The sequence below is a fragment of the Myodes glareolus genome, chromosome 2 (assembly GCF_982192425.1).
Source record: "Myodes glareolus chromosome 2, mMyoGla1.1, whole genome shotgun sequence".
NCBI lineage: Eukaryota > Metazoa > Chordata > Mammalia > Rodentia > Cricetidae > Myodes > Myodes glareolus.
The window spans coordinates 92,976,092-93,002,067 of record NC_142027.1 but is presented as its reverse complement, the minus strand read 5'-3'; the positions used below and the strand labels follow the sequence as shown (position 1 = coordinate 93,002,067).

Below are 25,976 nucleotides of genomic sequence, written 5' to 3'. Positions count from 1 at the left end.
ATACTGTTTTAAAGATTATTTTCTAGAGAATTTCATACGTGACTAAACTAAACTAAATTAAGCTGCATTTCTATAATTTCTACTTTGCCCTTCCCATCTCAATTCTTTCTATAGCCCCCACATCCCTTTTAACTTCATGACCTATGCAAACACAAGTATACATACAAATGCATGTGCACACACACATGTTACTGAGTCTTTTATTGATATTTGTATGTACATATGTTTAGTGCTGATAACTTTGGACTGGAAAACCTGTCAGGGTGCACATCTCTGGATTATTCTCCCTCTCCCAGCAGGCATTGATTGTCTGAAGGTCTTCAGCTAGGGGTGGGACTTGATAAATTTCTACTTGACAGACTGACAGATCAACTGGTACATTAAGATTTCATGATGGAATTCTGCTTCTTTATGTAGGCATTTAATGCTATGAACTTGCCTCTTAACACTGTTTTCACTGTGTCCCATAAATTTGGGTCTGTTGTGTGGTTATTTTCATTGAATTTTAGGAAGTCTTCAATTTCTCCCTTTATTTCTTTCTTGACCCATTGATGATTCAGGTGAATATTGTTTAATTTCCATGTGTTTGTGGGCTTTCTGAAATTAGTATTGCTGTTGACTTCTAGTTTTAAACCATGATGATCTGATAAGGTACATTCGGTTATTACATTTCTTTTTGTATTTGTTGAGGTTAGTTTTGTTACTGAGCATGTGGTCAATTTTTGAGAAGGTTCCATGAGGTGCTGAGAAGAAGGTATATTTGTTTCTGTTTGGATGGAATAGTCTATAGAGGTCTGTTAAGTCCATTTGAGTCATAACATCTGCTAGTTCTCTTATTTCTCTGCTCATTTTTTGTCTGACTGACCTGTCCAGTGGTGAGAGGGGAGTATTGAAACTGTTAGTATGTGGGGTTTAATGTATGATTTATGCTTTAGAAGTGTTTCTTTTACATATGAGGGTGCCCTTGTATCTGGGGCATAGATGTTCAGTATTGAGATTTCCTCTTGATATATTTGTCTTGTGACTAATATGAAATGACCTTCTTTGTCTCTTTTGACTGATTATAGCTTGAAGTCTATTTTGTTAGATATTAGGATAGCTATACCTGCTTGTTTCTTAGATCTATTTGATTGGTATATTTTTTCCCAACCCTTTTCTCTGAGACAATGTCTGTCTTTGAGGTTGAGATGTGTTTCTTGTATACAGAAGAAGGATAGATTCTGTTTTCATATCCAATCTGTTAGCTTGTGTCTTTTTATACGTGAGTTGAGTCCATTTACATTAAGGGATGCTAATTACCAGTGATTTCTATCTCTTGTTAATTTAGTTTTTATTGTTGATGATGTTAATTTGTTCATTTTCCCCCTTATTTGGGTTTGATGCTATTAGACCATCAATTGTCTGTGCTTTTGTTGGTGTACCAACTTCCTTGGGTTGGAGTTTTCCTTCTTGTATTTTGTGTAGGCCTGGGTTTGTGGTTAGTTATTGGTGAAATCTATTTTTTTCATGGAATATCTTGTTTTGGCCTTCTATGGTGATTGAAAGTTTTGCTGGGTATAGTAGGGCTGACATCCCTGGTCTCTTAATGTCTGCATAATGCTTAACCATGGCCTTATGACTTTTATTGTCTCCAATGAGAAGTCAGGTGTAATTCTGATAGGTCTACCTTTATATATTACTTGGCCTTTTTTCTTTGTAGCTCTTAATATTCTTTCTTTATTCTGTATGTTTTGTATTTTGATTATTATGTGGCGAGAGGACTTTTTCTTTGGATACAGTATATTTGCTGTTCTGTAAGTTTCTTGTATGTTCATAGGCATATCTTTCTTTAGGTTGGGAAATTTTTTTTCTATGATTTTGTTAAATATATTTTCTGTGCTTTTGAGTTGATCTTCTTCTCCTTCTCCTATACCTATTATTCTTAGATTTGGCCTTTTATGGTGTCCTATATTTCCTGAATATTTTGGGTTAAGCTTTTGTTATATTTAATGTTTTCTCTAACTGATGAGTCTATTTTCTCTATTGCATATTCAGTGCTTGAGATCTCTCTTCCATCTATTGTAGTCTGCTATTCATGCTTGCACTTGTGGTTCCTCATCTTTTTCTCATGATTTCTGTTTCTATAGTTCCCTCAGCTTGTGTTTTCTTTATTGTTTCTATTTCAGTTTTCAAGTCTTGAATAGTTTCTTTCATATGTTTGATTTCTTTTTCTTGGTTTCTTTGAGGGATTTGCTGGTGTCTTCCAATTTTTTGTTTGTCTTTTCCTCCATTTCTTTACGGGAATTTCTCATTTCCTCTTTAAGAGTTTCAAACATTCTCTTGATTTGTTTAGGTCATTTTCTTCTGCTTCATCTATATTTGTTTTTTCAGGTCTTGCTGTTGTAGGGTCTTTAGGTTTTACTAGTATTGTGTTGCTCTTTGTAGTGTTGCATGTGTTCTTACCTTTTCTACTCATCTTTTCCTCTAATAGATGTGTTTGGGACTGTCTAAGATTCTGTTGAATAATCTTCTAGGTACCAAAGAATCCAAAGCTCAGATGGTTGTTTCTCATTGTACAGTCAGTGCTACTGTTCTAGTTACCCCGTTGATTACTCCGTGTTCCTGGAGAGAGCTCACTGCTTCTGTGCTTTGCTCTGCTTTCTTGGAGTTTGCTGTCTCAGGCCTACTTTGGCCTAGGTTACAGGCTTTGCCCTACTTCTGTACATCCTGGTCTTGACGCCCTCCTGCAGAAGTCTCTGCCTTGGAGTTGGTCCTGCAAAGGTTTCTGGCTCCAGTCTATTGCCTTGGAGTTTTCAGGCTCAGGTGCACCCAGAATCACAGAGGACCTGGATCAGGGTTCCTCCCTCAGAGGTCACAGACTCATGCTCAGACCTGCTGAGGTTCTGAGTTCCTGCCTATTCCCTTTGATGTCCCAGACCAATGCCTGGACCCACAGAGGTCCTGGCTTGGGCATCCTTATTCTGAGGTCCCAGACTCACACATGGCCCTGCAGAGATCTCTGATTCCTGCCTGCTCCCTCAGAGGTCCCAGATTTATGCCCAGACTGGCAGAAGTCTTGGCTCAGGCCTAGTTCCTGGGATGTCCTAGACTCATGCCCCACAGGGGTTCTGGCTTAGGTCTATTCCCTTGAAGAGCCCAGATTCATGTCCGGATCCTCAGTGGACTCTGGTTCTGGCTCACTTGCTCAGCAATTCCACCATGTCAGGTCTGAGAATTTTTGACAGAGTCTTTAGGGTCTCTCATGTATAGAATATTATCATCTACAGGGGAGGATGTTTTAACTTCTTCTTCTTTTGTATCCTTTTTATTCCCAGTTCTTAACTTATTATTTCTGTGGAAATCACATCAGTTGTCTGTGTCTATGCAGTGCTGTTGAATAACCCTTCTGTATGCTATGGATATGTTTTATCCCCATTGGTTAATAAAGAATATTCTTTTGCTTATAACAAGGCAGAATACAGGTGTACAGGAATGTTAAAGAGAGACACAGAGAGGAGGAGAGCAGTTGCCCAAGAAATAACACCAATAGATCAGTAAATGCCACGGCCACTTGACAATATATAGATTAATAGAAATGTGCTAATTTCAAATAATTCAGTAAAAATGGGGTACAGATCTAAACAGACCACTATCAACAGACAGATATAAAATGGTTGAAAGATGCTCAAGGAAATGGTTAACTTCCTTAGCAATCAGAGAAATGAAAATTATAACAACTCTGAGATTCCATCTTACACTTGTCATAGTGGCCAAGATGAAAAACACTGATGACAGCTTTTGCTGGAGAGAATGTGGGACAAAGGGAACATTCCTCAATTTCTGGTGGGGGTGCGACTGATACCACCAGTTTGGATATCACTATGGTGATTTCTCAGAAAATTAGGAAACAACCTACCTCAAGACCCAGTAATACCACTTTTGGGTATATACCCAAAGGATGTTCAATCACACCAAAAGGACATGTACTTGACTATGTTCATAGCCCCATTATTTGGTATAGCCAGAAATTGGAAACAACCTAAATGCCTTTCGACCAAAGAATGGATAAAGAAAATGTGGTACAATTACACAATTGAGTACTACGTAGTGGGAAAAAAATGACATCTTGAAATTTGCAGGCAAATGGATGGATCTAGAAAACATCATATTGAATGAGGCAATCCAGACCCAGAAAGACAAATATAATATGTACTCATTCATAAGTGGTTTTTGGACATAAAGCAAAGAAAAACCAACCTACAGTTCACGATCCCAGAGAACCTAGCCAGCAAAGAGAACCTTAAAAAACATGCAGGGATCTAATCTACATGGGAAGTTAAAAAAGATAAGATCTCCTGAGTAAATTTAGAGTGTGGGGATCATGAGAGAAAGGAGAATGGGGAGAGGAAGGGAGGTGAATAGAGAAAAATATATAGCTCAATAAATATAGTAAAAATAGGTTAATTTAAATATAAGAGCTAGTTATTCATAAGCTTGAACTATAGGCCAAACAGTTTATATATAATGTAATCCCCTGAGTGAGTATTTGAAGCAGGTGCAGGCTGGGGTGGGACAGAAAAACCTCCATCTGCAGAGCAACTTACCCTGTGACAGCTCCAACCCTCCCTTCTTCTGTGGTCTTTACTGCATGTTGTGGAGTTATACAAGCCTGGGCACTCTACCCTCATTCATCTCCACTGCCCAGTCTGTCTGCACAGGCTTTGCTGCATGTTGTGGTAGTCCTGTGAAGTATCACTTTTTTTTTAGCCAATTCAGTTCTTTCATTTTCTTTTGAAGCCTCTTCTCCATGGATGGGACTCTACATACTTAAGTGTAATTAACTCTCAGTTGGTTCCTTCCTCCAGCTTTTCTCTGAAGATTCCGTTCTCCATTTTGTATGATTCCTTCCATGTGCCTAGACACACTACTCTCCACAATTAGCTCTGGCCTCTCAGCTGAAGTCCACGGCCTTCACTGAATCTCATGGGACTCACAAGATTGGATATGTTCTATATTTTTTATACAAAAATCATATTATGACCAATTTTATACAGAAATCAAATTATGATCTGTCAATATAAAATACTGATGTGGATTTAGAACACATTTTCTTCCTTCCTTTTAACCTTTTCTGTATAGACCTTGACTTACCCCTTTGTAAGTGTGTCTAGTAGTTTATTTTGTACTCTTAGAGAATCTAAGATAAGTAGTATGACCTCCTAAAGCATAAATTTATAAAAATTACATTGCTTATGTTATGAGCAATCCATTGGGACACACATTACCTGCCAGGCTGAAAACATCAACTCGTCTGCCTTTCTTAATGGTTTTACTTCTGCTTGATGGAGAAGCATCTCATGAAGGCTGTGGGCCACAGCATACACAGCATTGTATGTATTGTAAGCATAGTCAGTCATGACCTTATCAAAATGGTTGTTAGGTGAGTCATGCAAGGAAACATTAGGCACACAGTTCTCAACTGTAGTACAGTCATCGTCAGCAAATGAGCAGTTAAAAAAGTAGAACCAGAACCTTTTAAGGTAAAAATCTTCTGGGTATTTGGAAGGGTGAAGTGTTTGGGTAAAATTTTTGAAACCAGAGATTTCTTTGTGGTGATGTGAGAAAATGAGGCTCCCATGGAATGACTGCAAAATGAAATGTTTTGAATGGATGATATCATTCCATTCTGAGTTCATGATCCAAACTTTCCCTGTAACTAATGTTTGTCTTAAACAAGACAGGAAGCCTCTCAGAAAGTCACTGTCACCATAGGTGATGATCACATTTGCTGATGATTTCAGAATCCGTGTAGGATTCAATTGTTTCTTTGCCAAAAAGGATACTTCACTGACTGGGATCATTTCCACAAAATCTATACACATTCTGTTTCTGTCCATTTCTGTCCTCAGGTCTGAGATTATCTGAACACCTTTTTGTCCTTCAGATACAATCAACCCCACCCAATTCCAGTGGAAATAATTCAACAATAAGACAATGCCACTGGCCAGAGATGTGTCCTTGGAGGCCATTTGATAGAGATCAGGAAACTGATCATGATTATTCAGGTTCTGATCAAAAGCCCCAATGGTCAGCTAAAATGAAAAGAAATAGAAGCAGAATTAAGAGGAGGAATCATAAAGCATGGGTCAAATCATGACAGACCTTTAGAATCAGCTAGAGTGATGAAGAGAATTTGATCATCACATCTGTATACATGTGCACATGAGGTCAAGGCTGATAATGGTATTACCTTGTTATTTTTCCCTTTAATTTTTTCTTTTTATTTTGAGCATAGGTCTCTAAGTGAACCTGCAGCTCACTGTTTTGGCTAGCCTGACTTTCCAATGAGGAACTCTCCACTTTACCAGAACTGAGGTTAAAGATATGTCCTGTCATGGCCAGATTTCATGTGAATGCTAGAGATTCACACTCAAGTTCTCCTGGTTATGAATCAAATACTTTACTCCCAAAGCCACCTCTCTAGACCATAATACCATTAAAATATTGGTATTCTACTTTCTGAAGGATTTCTTTCTTTTTTAATTCCTGATCAGTCACAGTTCCAGGTAATCACTGTCTACTCCAGACTATTCCTTTTCTCTGTCCTAGACCAAGGAAATATGGATATGTCACCAAGTCACTGAGCACTTACTATTTGGCATTATAACCTTTGTCAGATGTATAATCATAATTTTCTTTCACGTTCATTTTTCACCTTGAGATGACCCTGTACTTGTGTTTTTCATCTCTCTACTCTACTCACTCTCACCTGTGGATATTTGTAGAGTCCCAGCAGTGTTCCTATCTGGGCAGATAATATCCATGATACTCCTGAGAGTACAGCAATAGACTTCATTTCTTTCTTGCAGTTGTAATTACTTATATATTTCTTCCCTGATAGCCACGTGATGCATCTATCCAATGTCGACCATTCATTATACAGGATATTATAGATATCATATCCCAGAGACACATTCGGCAAAAGATGAGGGTTCATGTTGATCTCCTCAATGGCAAAAACCATTGCCAGAACAATCTGGTAGTTCTTTATGTTTAACCTGAACAGAAGACACAAGAATATTTAAGGGTGCTGTTTCTTGAATGTCAAATGTCTCCCATATATTCACATCTGAAAACTCTGTCAGATGTGATGACATTGATGAAGTCTCTGGAACTTTCAAAAGTTTGAGCATAACTGAAGTTTGTCAGTGGAGACAAATCTTTGGATTTTATATCTTGTCTTCAGTTCAGGCTCAATCTCTTATTTCTTGAGTGAAAATACAGTGTGACCAGCCAAATTTATGCACCTGTCATGGTGATTTCTCTTCTTGCTGCCATGTCTAACCTAACATGATAGATAGTACCTCTCTAAAATTATAAGCCAAAATAGATCCTTTCCTTAGCTTGCTTTTGTTATGCTATTTTATCACATTAATAGAAAAAAATATTATGAAGAGGAAATATTTAAACTATGATTATTATTTCTGCATGCAATATAATCACTTTTAAGGATTAAATGTTTGCATCTTTATAACATTAGCATTTTAAAATTTATATCCACTTGGGGTGAAATAATAATGATGTATTTTTCAGTAGGTAATCGTATCTTGTCGTGAAAATGGAGTCTTATGAATAATATTAGCATCTTTCTGTGGGCCCAGAGAAAATATTAAGTCATTGGCTATGTCAGAGAAGCAGGTGGAAGCATGGCCTGAGGAAAAATTTCAGAATAAATTTCAGATTTCAGTGCAGAGGAGCTAGGCTTCTGCAAATTGCAGTCCCTGTGTTTGGATTCTGAGAGGCACATTCTCATGGCTCCCATATATATCAACATTTGATTTTGGCAAAATGAAAACAATGAGCCTGAGTATAGGGTGTGTGTACAAAAAGTCTTAAGCAGAGAATACTGTGGGAGTATGATAAAAAGAAGGGGGAATGAAAGGGAGAAGTAACCCAAAGGAAGAGGACATGAAAGCATAGGAAGCCTTACAGTACAGCTTTGAAAAGAAAGAAGGACGAAGAAAATGACGAAGGACTGCGAGGGATGCTATCACCCACTGATACAAGGGGTCGGATCTAATGAGAGTTTACCAAGGGCAGTTGGACTGTGACTGAACGAGCACGTGATCCAACCAGATTCTCTGAATGTGGCCGGATTCTCTGAATGTGGCTGGCCCGGAGTCTTTCTGAGAAGCCATTGACAATGACACCGGGACTAGTTTCCTCTGCATATACTGGATTTTTGGGATCCAGTCTGTTTGGATACTCACCTTCCTGGACCTGGAGGGAGGAGGGAGGAACTTGAACTTCCCACAGGGCAGGAAACCCTGACTGCCCTTAGGGTCGAAGAGGGAGGAGGAGAGGGAGGGGGGAGTGGGAGGGTGTTGGGGAGAGGGGTGTAATTGGAAACTTTTATAATTTAATAAAATTACTTAAAAAAAAAGAAAAGTAAGTGGAGGTACGTGGAGGCCTGGTAGGACACAAGTAGCCATAGCCTTCTTCCTTCTTTAATTTCTTCCTTCCTTTCTACCTCCCACCATTGTCTTCTTTCTTTCTTTCTTTCTTTCTTTCTTTCTTTCTTTCTTTCTTTCTTCCTTCCTTCCTTCCTTCCTTCCTTCCTTCCTTCCTTCTTTCCTTCCTTCCTTCTTCCCTCCTTCCCTCCCTCGCTCCCTCCTTCCCCTCTTTCTATTTAGTTTAATCTACACTGAAAAACTGGGACTAAATATGAACATATACACCTACAAAAATTTTCTCTCCAATACTTTGATATTGGATAAAGTCTGAAGCACATTGGCAGCTTTCATCATTTGTGTTTTTTCAGTCTCATCTGGTGTAGATATGATGATTTTCCAATTTGAATTAGCATAATTTTTCATCTGATATTCTGACTATGACAGATGAACTCCCACTGAAAGTTTTTGTCACATTTATCATAGTAAAATAAATTCTCTTGAGTATTTATTGATATTGAAGGAATATTTGATACAGCTGAATAATTTCCTGGGACTATTTAAGTCATTTCAGAGCAGATTCAATAATCTCCCCCTTTATCCTTTCATATCTGTATCTACTTTTTAGTCCCCCAAACAAGAACCCTGAAACAAATCTACTTTGTTTAGCTTTTTTCCTGACTATTACCAATAATAACTTGTAACCAATCTGCCTAAACAATGACAAATATCCATAACTCAATGGAAGACCAAAACCAACCTCCACACATCTTGGCAATGTGGGTGCTGTGTTCTTAAATTTACTTCCTACTGTCTGGGGGTGACAGCATCTTTAGGGAATCCTGAAAGGAAAAATCTGAGTTAATTGTCAAGTCCTGGGAGTGGAAGTTGTATCATTTTTATTCAATCTTTTTGTAATGGGAAAGTGCAGGGCTTTTCTCAAGTCCTGGCTACAGTAGTCTGTGATACTAGATCGTCTCTGCTAACCACCCTGAAATTGAATTGTTCTGACCAGTTTGTAGTACAAAGTCAATCTTTAGGTGGTGTTTTTCAGCTTAGTCATGCTATAATAGTACTGGTGGAATTGTTGCTGTGGGACCCCATGTCTTTTTGGAGACTTAAGAAATTGCATTAAGTCAGATTATTCCCTTCCTTGGTAATTTTTTCCTGATAGTTCCTTCTACTTTGGATTTTTTTTTGTCCAAAGGTCTTTATATTCCTCAAGATTATTGTTTTTATTTTCCTGAGAAGACAAAAGAAAACCCTATCTAAACCCTAACTTTGGAGAGGCTACCTTTTGGCAAGTTACATCTGACTAAATGAAAAACATATGTTAGTTTTGTAGGTTAGTTTAGATTAAATGGCCATGCTGTTTGATTAACTATCATCTTCTAATTAAGAGGTCTATTGTTCAAATCAAATCTTTATCAATTTTGATAGTATTCATAAATTTTCTTTCCCTATAGAAACAAAAACAAAATCCCCATGTCCCGGTTTTCATTCTGAGGTCAATGCATCTTTAAAATATCCTGGAGGGTAACATGACCATAATGCAGTTAAGCTTTAGATCTATGTGATCCATATGTGCATTTTTAAAATCTTTTTCACGCCAAAGCCAATTCTCTATGAGCTTCCACTGATAATTTCCTGGGACTATTTGAGTCCTTAAATCCTCTAAAGTTTTGAACAAATTACTAAATTCATCAGGATTTACCCCAATAGTGGGCCATAGATAGGAAATATCTCCTATCAATCATTGGAGGTCATTAAGAGTCTGCACTTGACCTCTCCTAATTTGTACCTTTTGGTGTCTAACTTTTTGTAAACCTATTTTATAGACTAAATAAATACTTAAAAGGATCTCCTCTTAATATTTTTTTCAGTAGAAATTATAATTCCCAACAAGGTAAAGTTTTCTTCAGTTCTACAAACATTTTTTAAAAAGTATTTACATTTGAATAAGTTAATAAAATGCATCTATGTAATGGTAAACTATAGATTGAGGAAATTGTTGTGTACCATTTCAGAGTTGTTGTACAAAATATAGGCACAGGGAAGCCTATTTAACATTCCTTGTGGGAGACTCTTCCATTAAAATCTCCTAATACACTGAGAATTATAAGTTGGCACCATGAAGCAATTTTTTTCTGTTTTCTTCTTGTAAAGGTATAGTGGTGTAGGAGATCCTTCTGTCTTTGTATTACCAATTTCATTGGTTAATAAAGAAACTGCTTTGAGCCTGTTGATAGGGCAGAATTTAGGTAGGCAGAGAAGACAGAACTGAATGTTGGGAGACAGAAAGCAGAGTAGATGAGACACCATAGATATGCTGGAGACAGATGGTGAGAATTTTATCCAGTAAGCCATTGCCATGTGGCAATACAAAGATTAATAGAAATGGATTAAAGTAATATAAGAATTAGCCAATAAGAAGTTAGAGCTAATGGGCCAAGCACTGTTTTAATGAATACAATTTCTGTGTAGTTATTTCGGGGCTAAGCTAGCCAGGTGGCCGGGACAAACAAATGACCTGGCTCTCTCCTTGCAACAGTATAGTGAAGATATAATCTTTTAAATCAATAACTATAAGAGGCCATCGTTTAGACAGTAGAGAAGGCAAAGGAATTCCAGATTATAGACACCTCTTTGACTGAATCACCTTATTAACAGCACCTAGATTTCTCACCATTCTCCTTTATCCAGATTTCTTTTTAACAACAAATACAGGAGAATTCCAAGGATTGGTCAATTCTTCAATATGTTGAGCATTTAGCCAACCCTGTTTCAACTGTTCTAAGACCTGCAGTTTCTCTGTTGTTAAAGGACATTGCACAATCCATACAGGTTTGTGTGTCAACAATTTTAAAGGTAGGGCTATTGATGACTTTAAAAGATCAGCAGTTGTTGTGCCCTGTTCTTTGATAACCTGAATTGTAGGTGACTGCTCTTTGCAATGCCTTCTAATATTTTCCCCAGAATCATATGTTAATATATTGTTTGTTTCTAAGATTGTGGGAATGTTAGTCTGAGTAGTTCATTGCTGTAACAAATCACATCCTAGAAATTCATTGTTATGCTCGCCACATATGGCTTTGATTTTCCTTTCTGTCTTTGTGGCCTTATACATTTGACCCATCTCATGCTCTATTTTACCTGAGATAAAGCTCCAATCCTCAAAAGGATTTACCTCCTGAAGAAGCCAATTTGGATGTTAAAATTATTGTTACATCCACACCTGTGTCTTCTGGACGTTCAATGGCAATGTCATTTATTTGTAATTTATTTTGGTCTTTGTTCATATAAAGTTTAGAAGTTTGCAGAAATTCTTCCTTTATGGTTTTTCCTGACTTATTTTTGTCTCCCATAACTAATCTATTATCCAGAGCAGTATAGTTCATTACAGTAGGCATCAAATTCTTTAATAGCTCTGGAAAGGAGTGTCCTCTCTGATGACTGGAAACAACTGAACTGAATTCTCAGCATGGGGCAACACAAGAGATCCTTCAAGGAGTTTTCTGACAGCAAAGGGTGACCTTGAATGTCATTGGTCCAATGTCTGCCTTTGCCACACCTTCTGCATAATCTGTGAACTGTTGAGCATTTGAAGGACACAAACCTACAGCTCCAAAATAGCAGGGTCTCCATGATACAAGACAATAGAATATCCAAAAGGAGTCCCAGTGAGAGCCCATTTCAGTGGTATAGAAGGAACCAGTGACCTTAAATCAGACCAATGGACACTTTCAAGTAAAGATAAATGGACTAAAGTGTAAACTTTGTGGCTTAACTGGCCATACTCTGCTTACTCCTGTCTTCTTCTTCTTCTTCTTCTTCTTCTTCTTCTTCTTCTTCTTCTTCTTCTTCTTCTTCTTCTTCTTCTTCTTCTTCTTCTTCTTCTCCTTGTCTTCCTCCTCCTCCTTCACCTCCTCCTTCTGCTTCTTATCCTCTTCTTCCTCCTCCTCTTCCTCCTTCTTTTCTTCTTTCTTTTCTTTCCTTTTGTTCCTGATTTTTCTTTTGAACTTGGTTTTGATGGGGTAGGAGGTTCAAGGGCAGAGGGCAGATGTGAGGAGAAGAGAAGATAAGTAGGACCAAAATGCAAGATGTAAAATCCACAAAGAATTAATAAAAGTTCAAAGAAAGAAATTGTATGAATCTCAGAAGACACTTTGAACTTTAGACTTTTAAATAAGTTTGAGACTACTACAGGCTCTGGGAAGATTTGAAATAGAATTGAATGCATTTTTGCATTATGATATGGTTACAAGCCTAAGGGGGTCATGGAGTGGAATGTGGTGGTTTGAAAAAATGGCCCTCACAAGTAGTGACACTATTAGGAGTTATGGCTTTGTTGTGACATGTATGACTTTGTTGGGGGAAGTGTGACACTGTGGGAGCGGGTTTTGAGGTCTCTGATGCTCAAGCTATGCCCAGTGAAAGTACAAACTCATTCTCCTGCCTACAGATCAAGAGGTAGAATTCTCAGCTTCTTCTGCAGCACCCCTGTCTACTTGCACACTGCCATGTCTTGCTATGATGATAATGAACTATATCAATGAAATTGTAAGCTAGTCCCAATTAAATGTTTTCCTTTGTCAGAGTTACCAAGGTCATGGTGTCTCTTCCCAAAAAGAGAGACCCTAAATAAGACAGATGCCCAGTGAAACTTTACTTCCATAATTCTCTAGCATCATTCCTTTGTAGAGAGCTCTGAACAGAGTCAAGACTTCTCCACTTCTTTCTTATAAGGTATGTAATTACAGCCTTGAATATAACAATCTTTTGAAATAACATTCTCACCAGTAAATCCCTGTTTCATCTGTTTCCCGTAGAAACTAAAGATCTGGGGGAAACACAGGGCAGGGTTCCCTGTTCTCTCTCAAGCAGGGAGGGAGAGGAAGGAGGGAGTGTGGGGGAGCAGGGGGAGATTGGGAGGAGGGAAGGAAGTGTAAATATTTGAATAGAAAAATAAAAAATAAAATAAAAAGATCTATGGGAAATATTCACATGGGTTCTCCCAAGGCTAAATGGACTCATGGTGACCCTACTGCTTTCTAGGATCATATTTTCTCCATCCCTGCTCAGAAGGATAATGACCAGATGGAGAGGAAGGACTAGAGACTGATCTAAAACAGATACTGTCATTCACAGAGCCATATTAGCCTTTATGGGGACTGCACTAGGGGATCTAAATGCTGTAAGAAATGCATTCCTTCCAGTGGCGGGAGCCTGGATTGTTTTCTTTACATGTATATATAATTAAAAATGTTAAATGAGAAGTAGAAGTAAGCCATCCACCCATGGACTGTCCCTACTATCTCAGTTTCCCTCAGCAATCACCCCCAGAGTCCCAGGACATGCGTGCCAGAGGACCAGACATCTCCTGACCAATGGCAGGCCACACCTGATGGTAGACCAGTGATCCACCTTCCTGCAGATCTAATCCCACTCTCTTACATCTTTCAGGCAAATACCCACTTCCCAACCACAGGACACATCAGGTAGAATAGCTGCCCATGGGCTCCCTACTCTTTCCACTCCCTCAGACAGACTCTATCATCCCATTCACAAGTCACATCCGCCAGAAGACCATGTAGGATAGCTGCCCAAAGACCCCTTCCACTCTCTGTTCCCACAAGCAGAAATTCCCTACCCAACCACAGGCCACACCTTTCAGAAGACCAGGTAGACAGTCTACACTATACTGATACTCTTTTCCTTCCTTTTTGCTCACTTAGGTTGATACTCACTGGTAGACCAGAGGCCACACTGGCCACCAAAATTCCAGATAGGTCACCTGCCCACAGATGTTCCTTCACCTAATCAGCAACTCCAAACACTATCCCCAAACCTTTTCCCTTACTCTTTGTCATGTATCCACTTCTAACTTGGATGGAGAGTTCCACTGGATCAAATGCCATTCATGCTGCCAGAAATCCTGCACCAACTGCATCTGAGACAAGTGCTCAGCAAGAGATCACAATGGCCACAAGAAGTACAGCCTTCAACTTGGATGGAGATGCCTTCTGCTCACAGAGGCCAGAAGACCAGAGAGGAAACAGAAACCAATGGACAAACACCCACCTAACAAAGACAAACCCAAATATCAGCACCTAGACCTATAATCACCTCAAACCTAGATGTCTAAATACCAGCATAGGAATACAATCAAGAACTGCCAGGGTAAGATGTCACAACCAGAACCCAGATATCCTACTATAGCAGGTCCTGAATATCTAACACAACTGAAGCACAAGAAAATGATGCTAAAACCAACTTAATGAAGACAATAAAGATTCATAAAGAAGAAGTGAATAAATTTCTTAAAGAAATCAAGGAAAGATAAGCAAAAATTGGAGAAATGAGAAAATCCTTCAAAGAAAATCAAGAATGCCAAGAAAAAACAAACAGTTGAAGGAAATGAATAAAAATGTTCAAGATCTGAAAATGGAAAAAGAAGCAACCCTCTCCAAAACCAAAACAAAAATCGAACCAAACCAAACCAAACAAACAAAAAAAAAAAACAACCCACAAGCTTAGGTATTTCTGGAAATGCAAAATCTATGTTGGTGAACAAGGACTAGAGGCATAGGTATCAACAACAGAGTACAGGAGATGGAAAAGAGAATAACAGATACTGAAGATATGACTGAAGACATAGATACATCAGTCAAAGACAATCTTAAATTTAAAAAGTTCTTGACAGGGGCTGGAGAGATGGCTCAGAGGTTAAGAGTACTGACTGCTCTTCCAGAGGTCCTGAGTTCAATTCCCAGCAACCACATGGTGGCTCCCAGCCATCTGTAATGAGATCTGGTGCCCTCTTCTGGCCTGCAGGCATGGAGGTTGAACACTGTGTACATAATAAATAAATAAATCTTTAAAAAAAAAAAGTTCTTGACACAAAACATTCAGGAAATCTGGTACACTATGAAAAGATCAAATCTAAGATTAATAAGAATAGAAGAAGAATCCACTTTCAAAAGGCCAGAATATATATATAGGTTTTTTTTGAGGCAGGATGTCTCTGTGTAAGAGCCCTAATTATCCTGCTCTGTAGACCAGGCTAGTCTCAAACTGAAAGACACCCACCTGCCTTTATCTCATGAGTGCTGGGATTTAAGGTATGTACTACAACTGCCTGGCCAGAAAATATTTTCAACAAAATCATAGAAGAAAATTTCCTAGCCTGAAGAAGAAAATGCCTATAAAAATGCAAAAAGCATGCATAGCATCAAATAGATTGGACCAGAAAAGACAGACTCATAATCACATAATAATCAAAGCACTAAACATATAGAATGAAGAATATTAAAAGATGCAAGAGAAAAGGAGCAATTAATATATAAATGTAGCTTTCCTGAGAGGTGAGTGGGTGCTCGTCTTGGCTCTCTGTCCCAGAAGAGAGCACAGCCTGTCCCCCCTCAGCTTCTGCGGCAGGGTCTTCGGTGTCCCATGGGACCCCTCCGTGCCCCCACTGCTGCTGCCTTTTTGTCTCCTGTGTCCTGTAATCACCAGCTAGCCCTGCTGCAGTGCTGAGAAGTTCTATCCAGAGAGGTGAGTGGGTGCTCGCCTGGGCTCTCTGTCCCAGAAGAGAGCACAGCCCCTCCCCCCTCAGCTTCTGCAGCAGGGTCTTCGGTGTTCCACGGGACCCCTCCCTGACCCCACTGCTGCCGTCCTTTTGTCTCTTGGGTCCTGGAAATACCAGCTATCCCTGCTGCAGTGCTGAGGAGTTCTATCCAGAGTGTGCTGAGGAGTTCTATCCAGAGAGGAGGAGATGGGCAGGCGCCAATGCAAGAATTCCTCCAACAACCTGAAAGGCAACATGACATCTCCAGAATCCAGGGATCACGAAACTAGAAAAATTGAACACCCTACTCCAGAAGAAGTAGAAGAAATTGACTCTAAGTGGATCTTTATGAAAATAATAGAGGAACTTAAACAGGAGGTGAAAATCTGCCGTAAAAAAGTGGAAGATAAGTATAACAAAAAGATTGAGGAAATGAGAAAAGAAATGGAAGAGAAATATACCAAAAGGCTTGAAAAAATGAGTAAATCTGTAAATAAAATTCTGGGAAACCAAGAAAAACAATCAAACAGGTAATGGAAACAGTTCAAGATTTGAAAACTGAAATGGAGTCAATGAAGAAATCACAAGCCAAGGGCCGGCTGGCTATGAAAAATCTAGGTAAACGAACAGAGACTTCAGAAACAAGCATAACCAACAGAATACAAGAGATAGAAGAAAGAATCTCAGACTCTGAGGACACCATAGAGAAATTAAATGCTCTGACCGAAGAAAACAGCAAATCCAACAAATTCTCATCACAAAACATTCAGGAAATGTGGGACACAATAAAAAAACCAAATCTAAGAATAATAGGGGTAGAAGAAGGAGAAGAATTGCAGGTCAAAGGTTCAGAAAATATATTCAACAAAATTATAGAAGAAAACTTTCCCAACCTAAAGAATGATATCCCCATGAAGGTTCAAGAAGCATACAGAACACCAAATAGGCTGGATCAAAAAAAAAATCCCCTCGCCATATAATAATCAAAACACAAAGCATTCAGATTAAAGAGAGAATATTAAGAGCTACAAAGGAAAAAGATCAAGTAACTTATAAAGGTAAACCTATCAGACTTACACCAGACTTCTCTATGGAAACCATGAAAGCCAGAAGGTCCTGGATAGAGGTACTGCAGAAACTAAGAGACCATGGATGCAAGCCCAGACTACTTTACCCAGCCAAGCTATCGTTCACTATCAATGGAGAAAACAAAATATTCCAGGATAAAAATAAATTTAAACAATACGTCGCTACAAATCCAGCCTTACAGAAAGTATTAGAAGGCAAATCACAACCCAAGGAATCCAACATTCCTAACACCGCCTACAATAACTCAGGCATCTAGCGACGCTTCACAAGCAGAACTCAAAGAAGGGAAAAACATACACTCCACTACCCACCCTTCCCCAAATTAACCGGAGTAAACAACCACTGGTCATTAATATCACTTAATATCAATGGACTCAATTCACCTATAAAAAGGCACAGACTTAGAGATTGGATACGAAAACAGGATCCAACATTCTGCTGTTTACAAGAAACACACCTCAACCACAAAGACAGACATCTACTCAGAGTAAAGGGCTGGGAAAAGGCTTTCCAAGCAAACAGACCTAAGAAACAAGCAGGAGTGGCCATTCTAACATCTAACAAAATTGACTTCAAACTAAAATCTATTAGAAGAGATAGAGATGGACATTTCATACTCATAACAGGAACAATTCATCAGGAGGAAGTCTCAATCCTGAATATCTATGCCCCTAATATAAAGGTACCTACTTATGTAAAAGAAACACTTCTAGAACTCAAGGCAGTCATCAAACCACACACATTAATAGTAGGAGACTTCAATACACCTCTCCAACCAATGGACAGATCAATCAGACAGAAACCCAACAAAGAAATAAGAGAATTATTGGAGGTATTGAATCAAATGGACTTAACAGATATCTATAGAACATTCCACCCAAATAGGAAAGAATATACCTTCTTCTCTGCTGCCCATGGAACCTTCTCAAAAATTGACCACATACTTGGTAACAAAGCAAACTTCCACAGATACAAAAAAATATTAGTAACCACTTGTGTCTTGTCAGATCACTATGGATTAAAGTTAGAATTCAACAACAATGCTACACCCAGGAAGCCAACAAACTCATGGAAGTTGAACTGTCAACTATTAAATCACTCCTGGGTCAAGGAAGTTATAAAGAAAGAAATTAAAGTCTTCCTTGAATTTAATGAAAATAAAGACACAACATACTCAAACCTATGGGACACTATGAAAGCAGTGCTAAGAGGAAAGTTCATAGCAATAGGAGCCCAACTAAAGAAAACGGAGAAAGCACATATTGGAGACTTAACAGCACACTTGAAAGCACTAGAAAAAAAAGAAGCTGATTCACCCAGGAGGAGTAGAAGACTGGAAATAATCAAACTGAGGGCTGAAATCAACAAAATAGAAACACAGAAAACAATCCAAAGAATCAATGAAACAAAAAGCTGGTTCTTGGAGAAAATCAACAAGATCGACAAACCCCTATCCAAACTAATCATACGGCAGAGAGAGAACATGCAAATTAATAAGATCAGAAATGAAAAGGGGGACATAACCACAGACACAGAGGAAATTTAGAGAATCATCAGATCTTACTACAAAAGTTTATATGCCACAAAGTTGGAAAATGTAAAAGAAATGGACATTTTTTTAGATAAGTACCATATACCAAAGTTGAACCAAGAACAGGTGAACAATCTAAATAGACCTGTTAGTCGTGAAGAATTAGAAGCTGTTATCAAAAATCTCCCTACCAAAAAAAGCCCAGGACCAGATGGTTTCAATGCAGAATTCTACCAGAACTTCCAGGAAGAGCTAATACCTATACTCCTTAATGTATTCCACAATATAGAAACAGAAGAATCATTGCCAAACTCCTTTTATGAAGCTACAGTTACCCTGATACCAAAACCACACAAAGACACAACCAAGAAAGAGAATTACAGGCCAATCTCACTCATGAACATCGACGCAAAAATTCTCAATAAAGTACTGGCAAACCGAATCCAAGAACACATTAGAAAAGTTATCCATTATGATCAAGTAGGCTTCATCCCAGAGATGCAGGGCTGGTTCAACATACGCAAATCTATCAATGTAATCCATCATATAAATAAACTGAAAGAAAAAAGCCATATGATCATTTCATTGGATGCTGAAAAAGCATTTGACAAAATTCAACACCCATTTATGATAAAGGTGTTGGAGAGACTGGGGATAGAAGGATCATACCTAAATATAATAAAAGCAATATACAACAAGCCGACAGCTAACATCAAATTGAATGGAGAGAAACTCGAAGCCTTTCAACTAAAATCAGGAACACGACAAGGCTGTCCACTCTCTCCATACCTCTTCAATATAGTGCTAGAAGTTCTAGAAATAGCAATATGACAAAATAAGGGGATCAAGGGTATTCGAATTGGAAAGGAAGAAGTTAAACTCTCGTTATTTGCAGACGATATGATAGTATACATGAGCGACCCCGAAAACTCTACCAAAGAACTCCTACAGCTGATAAACACCTTTAGTAATGTGGCAGGATACAAGATCAACTTCAAAAAATCAGTTGCCCTCCTATACACAAAGGATAAAGAAGCAGAGAGAGAAATCAGAGAAACATCACCTTTCACGATAGCCACAAATAGCGTAAAATATCTTGGAGTTACTCTAACCAAGGAAGTGAAAGATCTATTTGACAAGAACTTTAAGTCTTTGAAGAAAGAAATTGAGGAGGATACCAGAAAATGGAAAGACCTCCCCTGCTTTTGGATTGGGAGAATCAACATAGTAAAAATGGCAATTCTACCAAAAGCAATCTATAGATTCAATGCAATCCCCATCAAAATCCCATCAAACTTCTTCACAGACCTTGAGAGAACAATAATCAAGTTTATATGGCAAAACAAAAAACCCAGGATAGCCAAAACAATCTTATACAATAAAGGAACTTCTGGAGGCATTACCATCCCTGACTTCAAACTCTATTACAGAGCTACAGTATTGAAAACACCTTGGTATTGGCATAACAACAGAGAAGTCGACCTATGAAATCGAATAGAAGACCCGGATATTAACCCACAAACCCATGAACACCTAATTTTCGACAAGGGAACTAAAGGTATACAATGAAAGAAGAAAAGCATCTTCAACAAATGGTGCTGGCATAACTGGATGTCAGCCTGTAGAAGAATGAAAGTAGATCCATATCTATCACCATGCACAAAACTCAAGTCCAAATGGATTAAAGACATTGACATTAATCTGTCCACTTTGAACCTGATAGAAGAGAAAGTGGGAAGTAGTCTACAAGATATAGGCACAGGAGGCCACTTCCTAAGCAGGACCCCAGTAGCACAGACAATAAGAGAAACAATGAATAAATGGGACCTACTGAAACTGAGAAGCTTCTGTAAAGCAAAGGACACTGTCAGTAAGACAAAAAGGCTACCTTCTGACTAGGAGAAGATCTTCACCAACCCCTCATCAGACAAAGGTCTGATCTCCAAAATATACAAAGAACTCAAGAAATTAGACACTAAAACTCTAATTAACCCAATTAAAAAATGGGGTACTGAACTGAACAGAGAATTCTCAACAGATGAACTTCGAATGGCCAGAAGACACTTAAGGTCATGCTCAACCTCCTTAGCGATCAGGGAAATGCAAATCAAAACCACTTTGAGATACCATCTTACACCTGTCAGAATAGCTAAAGTCAAAAACACCAATGAGAGCCTATGCTGGAGAGGATGTGGAGTGAGGGGAACACTCATCCATTGTTGGTGGGAATGCAAACTCGTGCAGCCACTGTGGAAATCAGTGTGGCGGTTTCTCAGGAAACTGGGAGTCAACCTCCCTCAGGACCCAGCATTTCCACTCTTGGGAATATACCCAAGAGATGCCCTATCATACCACAAAAGCATTTATTCAACTATGCTCATAGCAGCACTATTTGTAATAACCTGAACCCGGAAACAACCTAGGTGCCCCTCAATAGAAGAATGGTTAAAGAAGGTGTGGAACATATATACATTAGAGTTTTACTCAGCGGTAAAAAACAATGACATCTTGAATTTTGCATGCAAATGGATGGAAATAGAAAATGCTTTACTGAGTGAGGTAACTCAGACCCAAAAAGAGGAATATGGTATGTACTCACTCATAATTGGATTCTAGCCATAGTTAAAGGTCTTTGAGTCTATAATTTGTGATCCTAGAAAGCTAAATAAGAAGGTGAACCTGAAGAAAATCATATAGTTATCCTCCTGGATAGTGGAACTAGGCAAGATTGCCAGGCAAACTCGGGTGCATGGGGGGTGGGAGGGTGGAAGTAAGGGAAAATGGTCAGGGAGAGGGTAGAGGCGGAGGATTGGGGAAGGCTTGGGGGAATGGGAAGGGGGGAGGGAGGAAGGATGGTTGGGGGAGCAGGGAGGTTTATATCTCAGCTAAGGAAGTGATTTTAGGGTTTGCAAGAGACTTGATTCTGGAGGGGTTCCCAGTAAAAATTAAATAAAAAATAAAAAAACTGGACCTAGCTCCCTAGGTCCAAATGAGAGGCAGAGGGAAGGAGATCGTGAGCAAAGAAGGCAAGGGCACAGGAAGCCTTCATCCGACGTTGTATGCCAATACGGATGGAGACCCATATTGGAACACCGAACTGAGCACTCCACAGTCCAAATGGGGAACAGAATGATGAAGAAAATAAAAAAAGTAATCAGGACTGCGAGGGATGCGAGCACCCACTGATACAGGGGGACTGATATAATGGGAGTTCACCAAGGCCTGTTGGACTGGGACTGAGCGAGGACGTGATCCAGCCAGATTCTCTAAATATGGCTGGCCCGGAGCCTTTTTGAAGGGCCGTTGACAATGACACTGGGACTTGCTTCCTCTGCATATACTGGATTTTGGCGCTCCAGTCTGTTTGGACTCTCACCTTCCCTGGACCTGGAGGGAGGGGGGAGGAGCTTGGGCTTCCCACAGGGTAGGAAACCCTGACTGCTCTGGGGGATGGAGAGGGAGGAGGAGAGGGAGTGGGGGTGGGGTGGGGAGGTGGTAGGAGGAGGGGCTGAAATGGAAACTTTTATAATTTAATAAAAAAAAAAGAAAAAAAAATTTTAAAAAATTTAAAAAAAAATAATAAAAGAAAAAAGAGAAGAAAACGCTTTACTGAGTCAGGTAAGCCAGACCCAAAAAGAGGAATATGGTATGTATTCACTCATAAATGGATTCTAGCCATAATTAAAGGTCTTTGAGCCTATTATTCGTGATTCTAGAGAAGCTGGATAGGAGGGTGAACCTGAAGAAAATTCAGGTAGTTTTCCTCCTGGAGATTGGAAATAGACAAGAGTCCTAGGTAACCTCAGGTGCATGGGGGGGGGGTAGGAGGGATGTTGGAAGGGGAGAGGGTTAGAGAGAAGGGAGCAAGGGAGGAAGGGGGAATGCTCGGGGGACTGGGAGAGGGGAGGGAGGAAGGATAGATATGGGATCAGGGAAGAATATTTCTCAACTAAGGGAGTCAGTTTTTGGTTTTCTAGAGACTTGATTATAAATGGGATCCCAGGTCCAAGAAAAGATCCCCAGATTGTTCTCTGGACAGAGGAGAGGGTGCCTGAACTGGCCTTGGCCCATAACCATACTGATGAATATTTTGCTTATCCCCATAGAGCCTTCATCTGGCGATGGATGGAGATGGAGACGGAGACCCATATTGGAACAATGGACTTAACACCCTAGGTCCAAACGAGAAGCAGAAAGAAAGAGAACGTGAGCAAGGAAGGCAAGATCAGAGGGAACCATCACTCGAGGATGGATGGCGATACAGACGGAGACCCACATTGGAGCACCGGACGGAGTCCTCCAAGGTCCAAATGAGGAGCAGAAGGAGGAAGAACATGAAAAAGGAAATCAGGACCGCGAGGGGTGCGAGCACCCACTGATACAAGGGGACTGATCTAATGAAAGTTCACCAAGGCCAGTTGATTGGGACTGAGCGAGCATGTGATCCAGCCAGATTCTCTGAATGAGGCCGGATTCTCTGAACGTGGCTGGCCCTGAGTCTTTCTGAAAATCCATTGACAATGACACTGGGACTTGTTTCTTCTGCATATACTGGATTTCTGAGATCCAGTCTGTTTGGATTCTCACCTTCCTGGACCTGGAGGGAGGGGGGAGGAGCTTGAACTACCCACAGGGTGGGAGACCCTGACTGCTCTTGGGGATGGAGAGGGAGGAGGGGAGGGAATGGGGGGAGTGGGAGGGAGTTGGGAGGAGGGGCGGAAATGGAGACTTTTGTATTTTAATAAACTTTGAGAAAAAAATATATATAAATATAGACTTATTAGAATTAAACCCACCTTCCCAACAGAGACTCTAAAATACAGAAGGGAAAGATATCCTGGAGACTCTAAGAGACCACAGATGCCAGTCCAGACTAATATATTCAGAATTTTTTTAATTTTTATTTTTTAATTTAAAATTTTTTTCATTTTAAATACCAACCAGAGTTCTGCTTCCCTCCCATCCTCCTGCTCCTCTTATCCTCCCCAACCCCTCCCTCATCCACTTCTCCGAGAGGGTAAGGCCTACCATGGGGAGTCAGTAAAATCTGTCACATCACCTTGAAGCAGTACCAAGGCACCCCCGCCCCTGTGTCTAGGTTGAGCAAGGTATTCCTCTGTAAGAAATAGGCTCCAAAAATCCAGTTCATACACTAAGGATGAGTCCTGGTCCCACTGTCAGTGGCCCCCCAAACTGTCCAAGCCACACAATTGTCACCCACATTCAGAGGGTCTAGTTCAGTCCTGTGCAGGCTCCCCAGCTATCAGTCCAGAGTCAGGGAGCTTCCACTAGCTCAGGTCAGCTGTCTCTGTGGGTTTCCCCATCATGATATTAACCTCCTTGCTCATGTAATCCCTCTTCCCTCTCCTGAACTGGACTCTGGGAGTTTGGTCTTGTGGTATCTGTGGATCTCTGTATCTGCTTCCATTAGTTACTGGATGAAGGCTCTACGATGACAATTAAAGTAGTCATCAATCTGATCACAGGGGAAGGGCATTTTAGGTACTCTCTCCACTATTGCTTGGGGGTCTTAGCTGAAAACACCCTTGTGGATTCTTGGGAATTTTCTTAGAACAAGGTTTCTCCATAACCCCATAATGGCTCCCTCTGTCAAGATATCTTTTTTCTTGCTCTTCTTATTTGTCCTTCTCACAAACCAATCATCCTGTTTCTTAATGTTCTCCTCCCCCCTCCACTCTTCCTCTGCTGTGTTCCCAATTTAGTCAGGAGATCTTATCTGCTTCTCCTTCCTAGGGTCTTCCATGTATGTCCCTCTTAGGGTCCTCCTTGTTTCCTAGTTTCTCTGGGTTTGTGAATTATAGCCTGGTTATCCTTTGCTTTATGTTAATATCCACTTATGAATGAGTGCATACCATCTTTATTTTCTGGGTTTGGGTTACCTCATTAAAGATACTTTTTCTAGTACTATCCACTGACCTCTAGCAAAATTTTCAATCATTGTAGTCAAAGAAAACAAAATATTCCAGGATTAAAGAAAAATTTAAACAATATCTATCTACAAGTGCAGGCCAACAGAAGATAATAGAACAAAAACTGCAACCTGAGAAGTTTAAGTATGCCCATTAAAACACAGAACACAAATAATCTCACAGCAGCAAAACCAAAAGAAGGGATGCACAAACACATACACACACACACACACACACACACACACAGTGTGGGAAGTCCTTCTGTATATGTGTTTCTTTTTATTGGTTAATGAATAAAGAAGTTGTTTTTGGCCAATGGCTTAAACAAAATATACCCAGGCCAGAAGATCTCTCTCTCTCTCTCTCTCTCTCTCTCTCTCTCTCTCTCTCTCTCTCAGAGGAAGAGTGGAGAGGGGAGGAGAACATGAAGAAACAGGGTGGTTGACTTGTAAGAGGGACAAATGAGAGCAAGGAAAGAGATATCAAGAGAGAGAGAAAGAGAGAAAGAGAGAGAAAGAGAGAGAGAGACAGAGAGACAGAGAGACAGAGACAGAGAGAGAGAGAGAGAGAGAGAGAGAGAGAGAGAGAGAGAGAGTCAGGGATAAGCCATGTAACCACTGTCAGAGACAGACATGACGGAACCTTCCAGTAAGCCACAGCCATGTGGCAAAACACAGATTAATGGAGATGGGTTATTTTAGGATGAAAGAGATAGCCAATAAGAATGTAGTGCTAATAGGCCAAATAGTGATTTAATTAATACAATTTCTGTGTGATTTTTTTGTGTCTGAGTCGCAGGGAAAGAATGAACAGCCTACACACACACACACACACACACACACACACACACACACCCTACCACTACCACCACTACTGACACCACCACCACCAAAATATCAAGAATTACCAATCATTTGCCATTGATATCTCTCAATATCAATGGTCTGGATTACCCAAAACGGTTGCAGACTAACAGAATATAGACAAAAACATGATCCATCCTTCTGCTGCATACAAGAAACATACTGCAATATTATAGACATTACCTTAATATCACTGTAACAACATAGATGTTGCCTTAGAGTAAAGGGTTGGACAAGATTTTATAAATATACTGACCTAAGCAGCAAGTTGGTATAGTTATTCTAATATCTAACAAAACTGACTTCAAACCAAAATTAATTCAAAGAGGAAACCTCATACTCATTAAATGAAAAATCCACCAAAATGATAGTCCTTAACATCTATTCATTTAATGCCAGGGCACCCACATTTATAAGAGAAACATTAATAAAGCTTAAGCCACACATTGACCCTCACATGATAATAGTAGGAGACTTCAATGCCCAACTCTCACCAATGGACAAGTCATCCAGACAAAACCTAAACAGAGAAATGGAGTTAACAGACATTATAAAGCAATGAACTTA

General features: G+C 39.6%; 1 protein-coding gene across 1 annotated transcript in view; it reads right to left on the bottom strand.

Annotated features, from left to right (window-relative positions):
* LOC125396952 (vomeronasal type-2 receptor 116-like) overlaps positions 1-25,976 on the bottom strand; it is a 72,640-nt gene that overhangs the window by 26,425 nt on the left and 20,239 nt on the right. Inside the window, exons 2-3 of the mRNA XM_087898037.1 lie at positions 6,749-7,037; positions 5,265-6,071 (exon numbers count right to left, since the gene is read on the bottom strand). Coding sequence (XP_087754163.1) covers positions 5,265-6,071; positions 6,749-7,037 — 1,096 coding nt within the window. The remainder of the gene's footprint in view (positions 1-5,264; positions 6,072-6,748; positions 7,038-25,976) is intronic.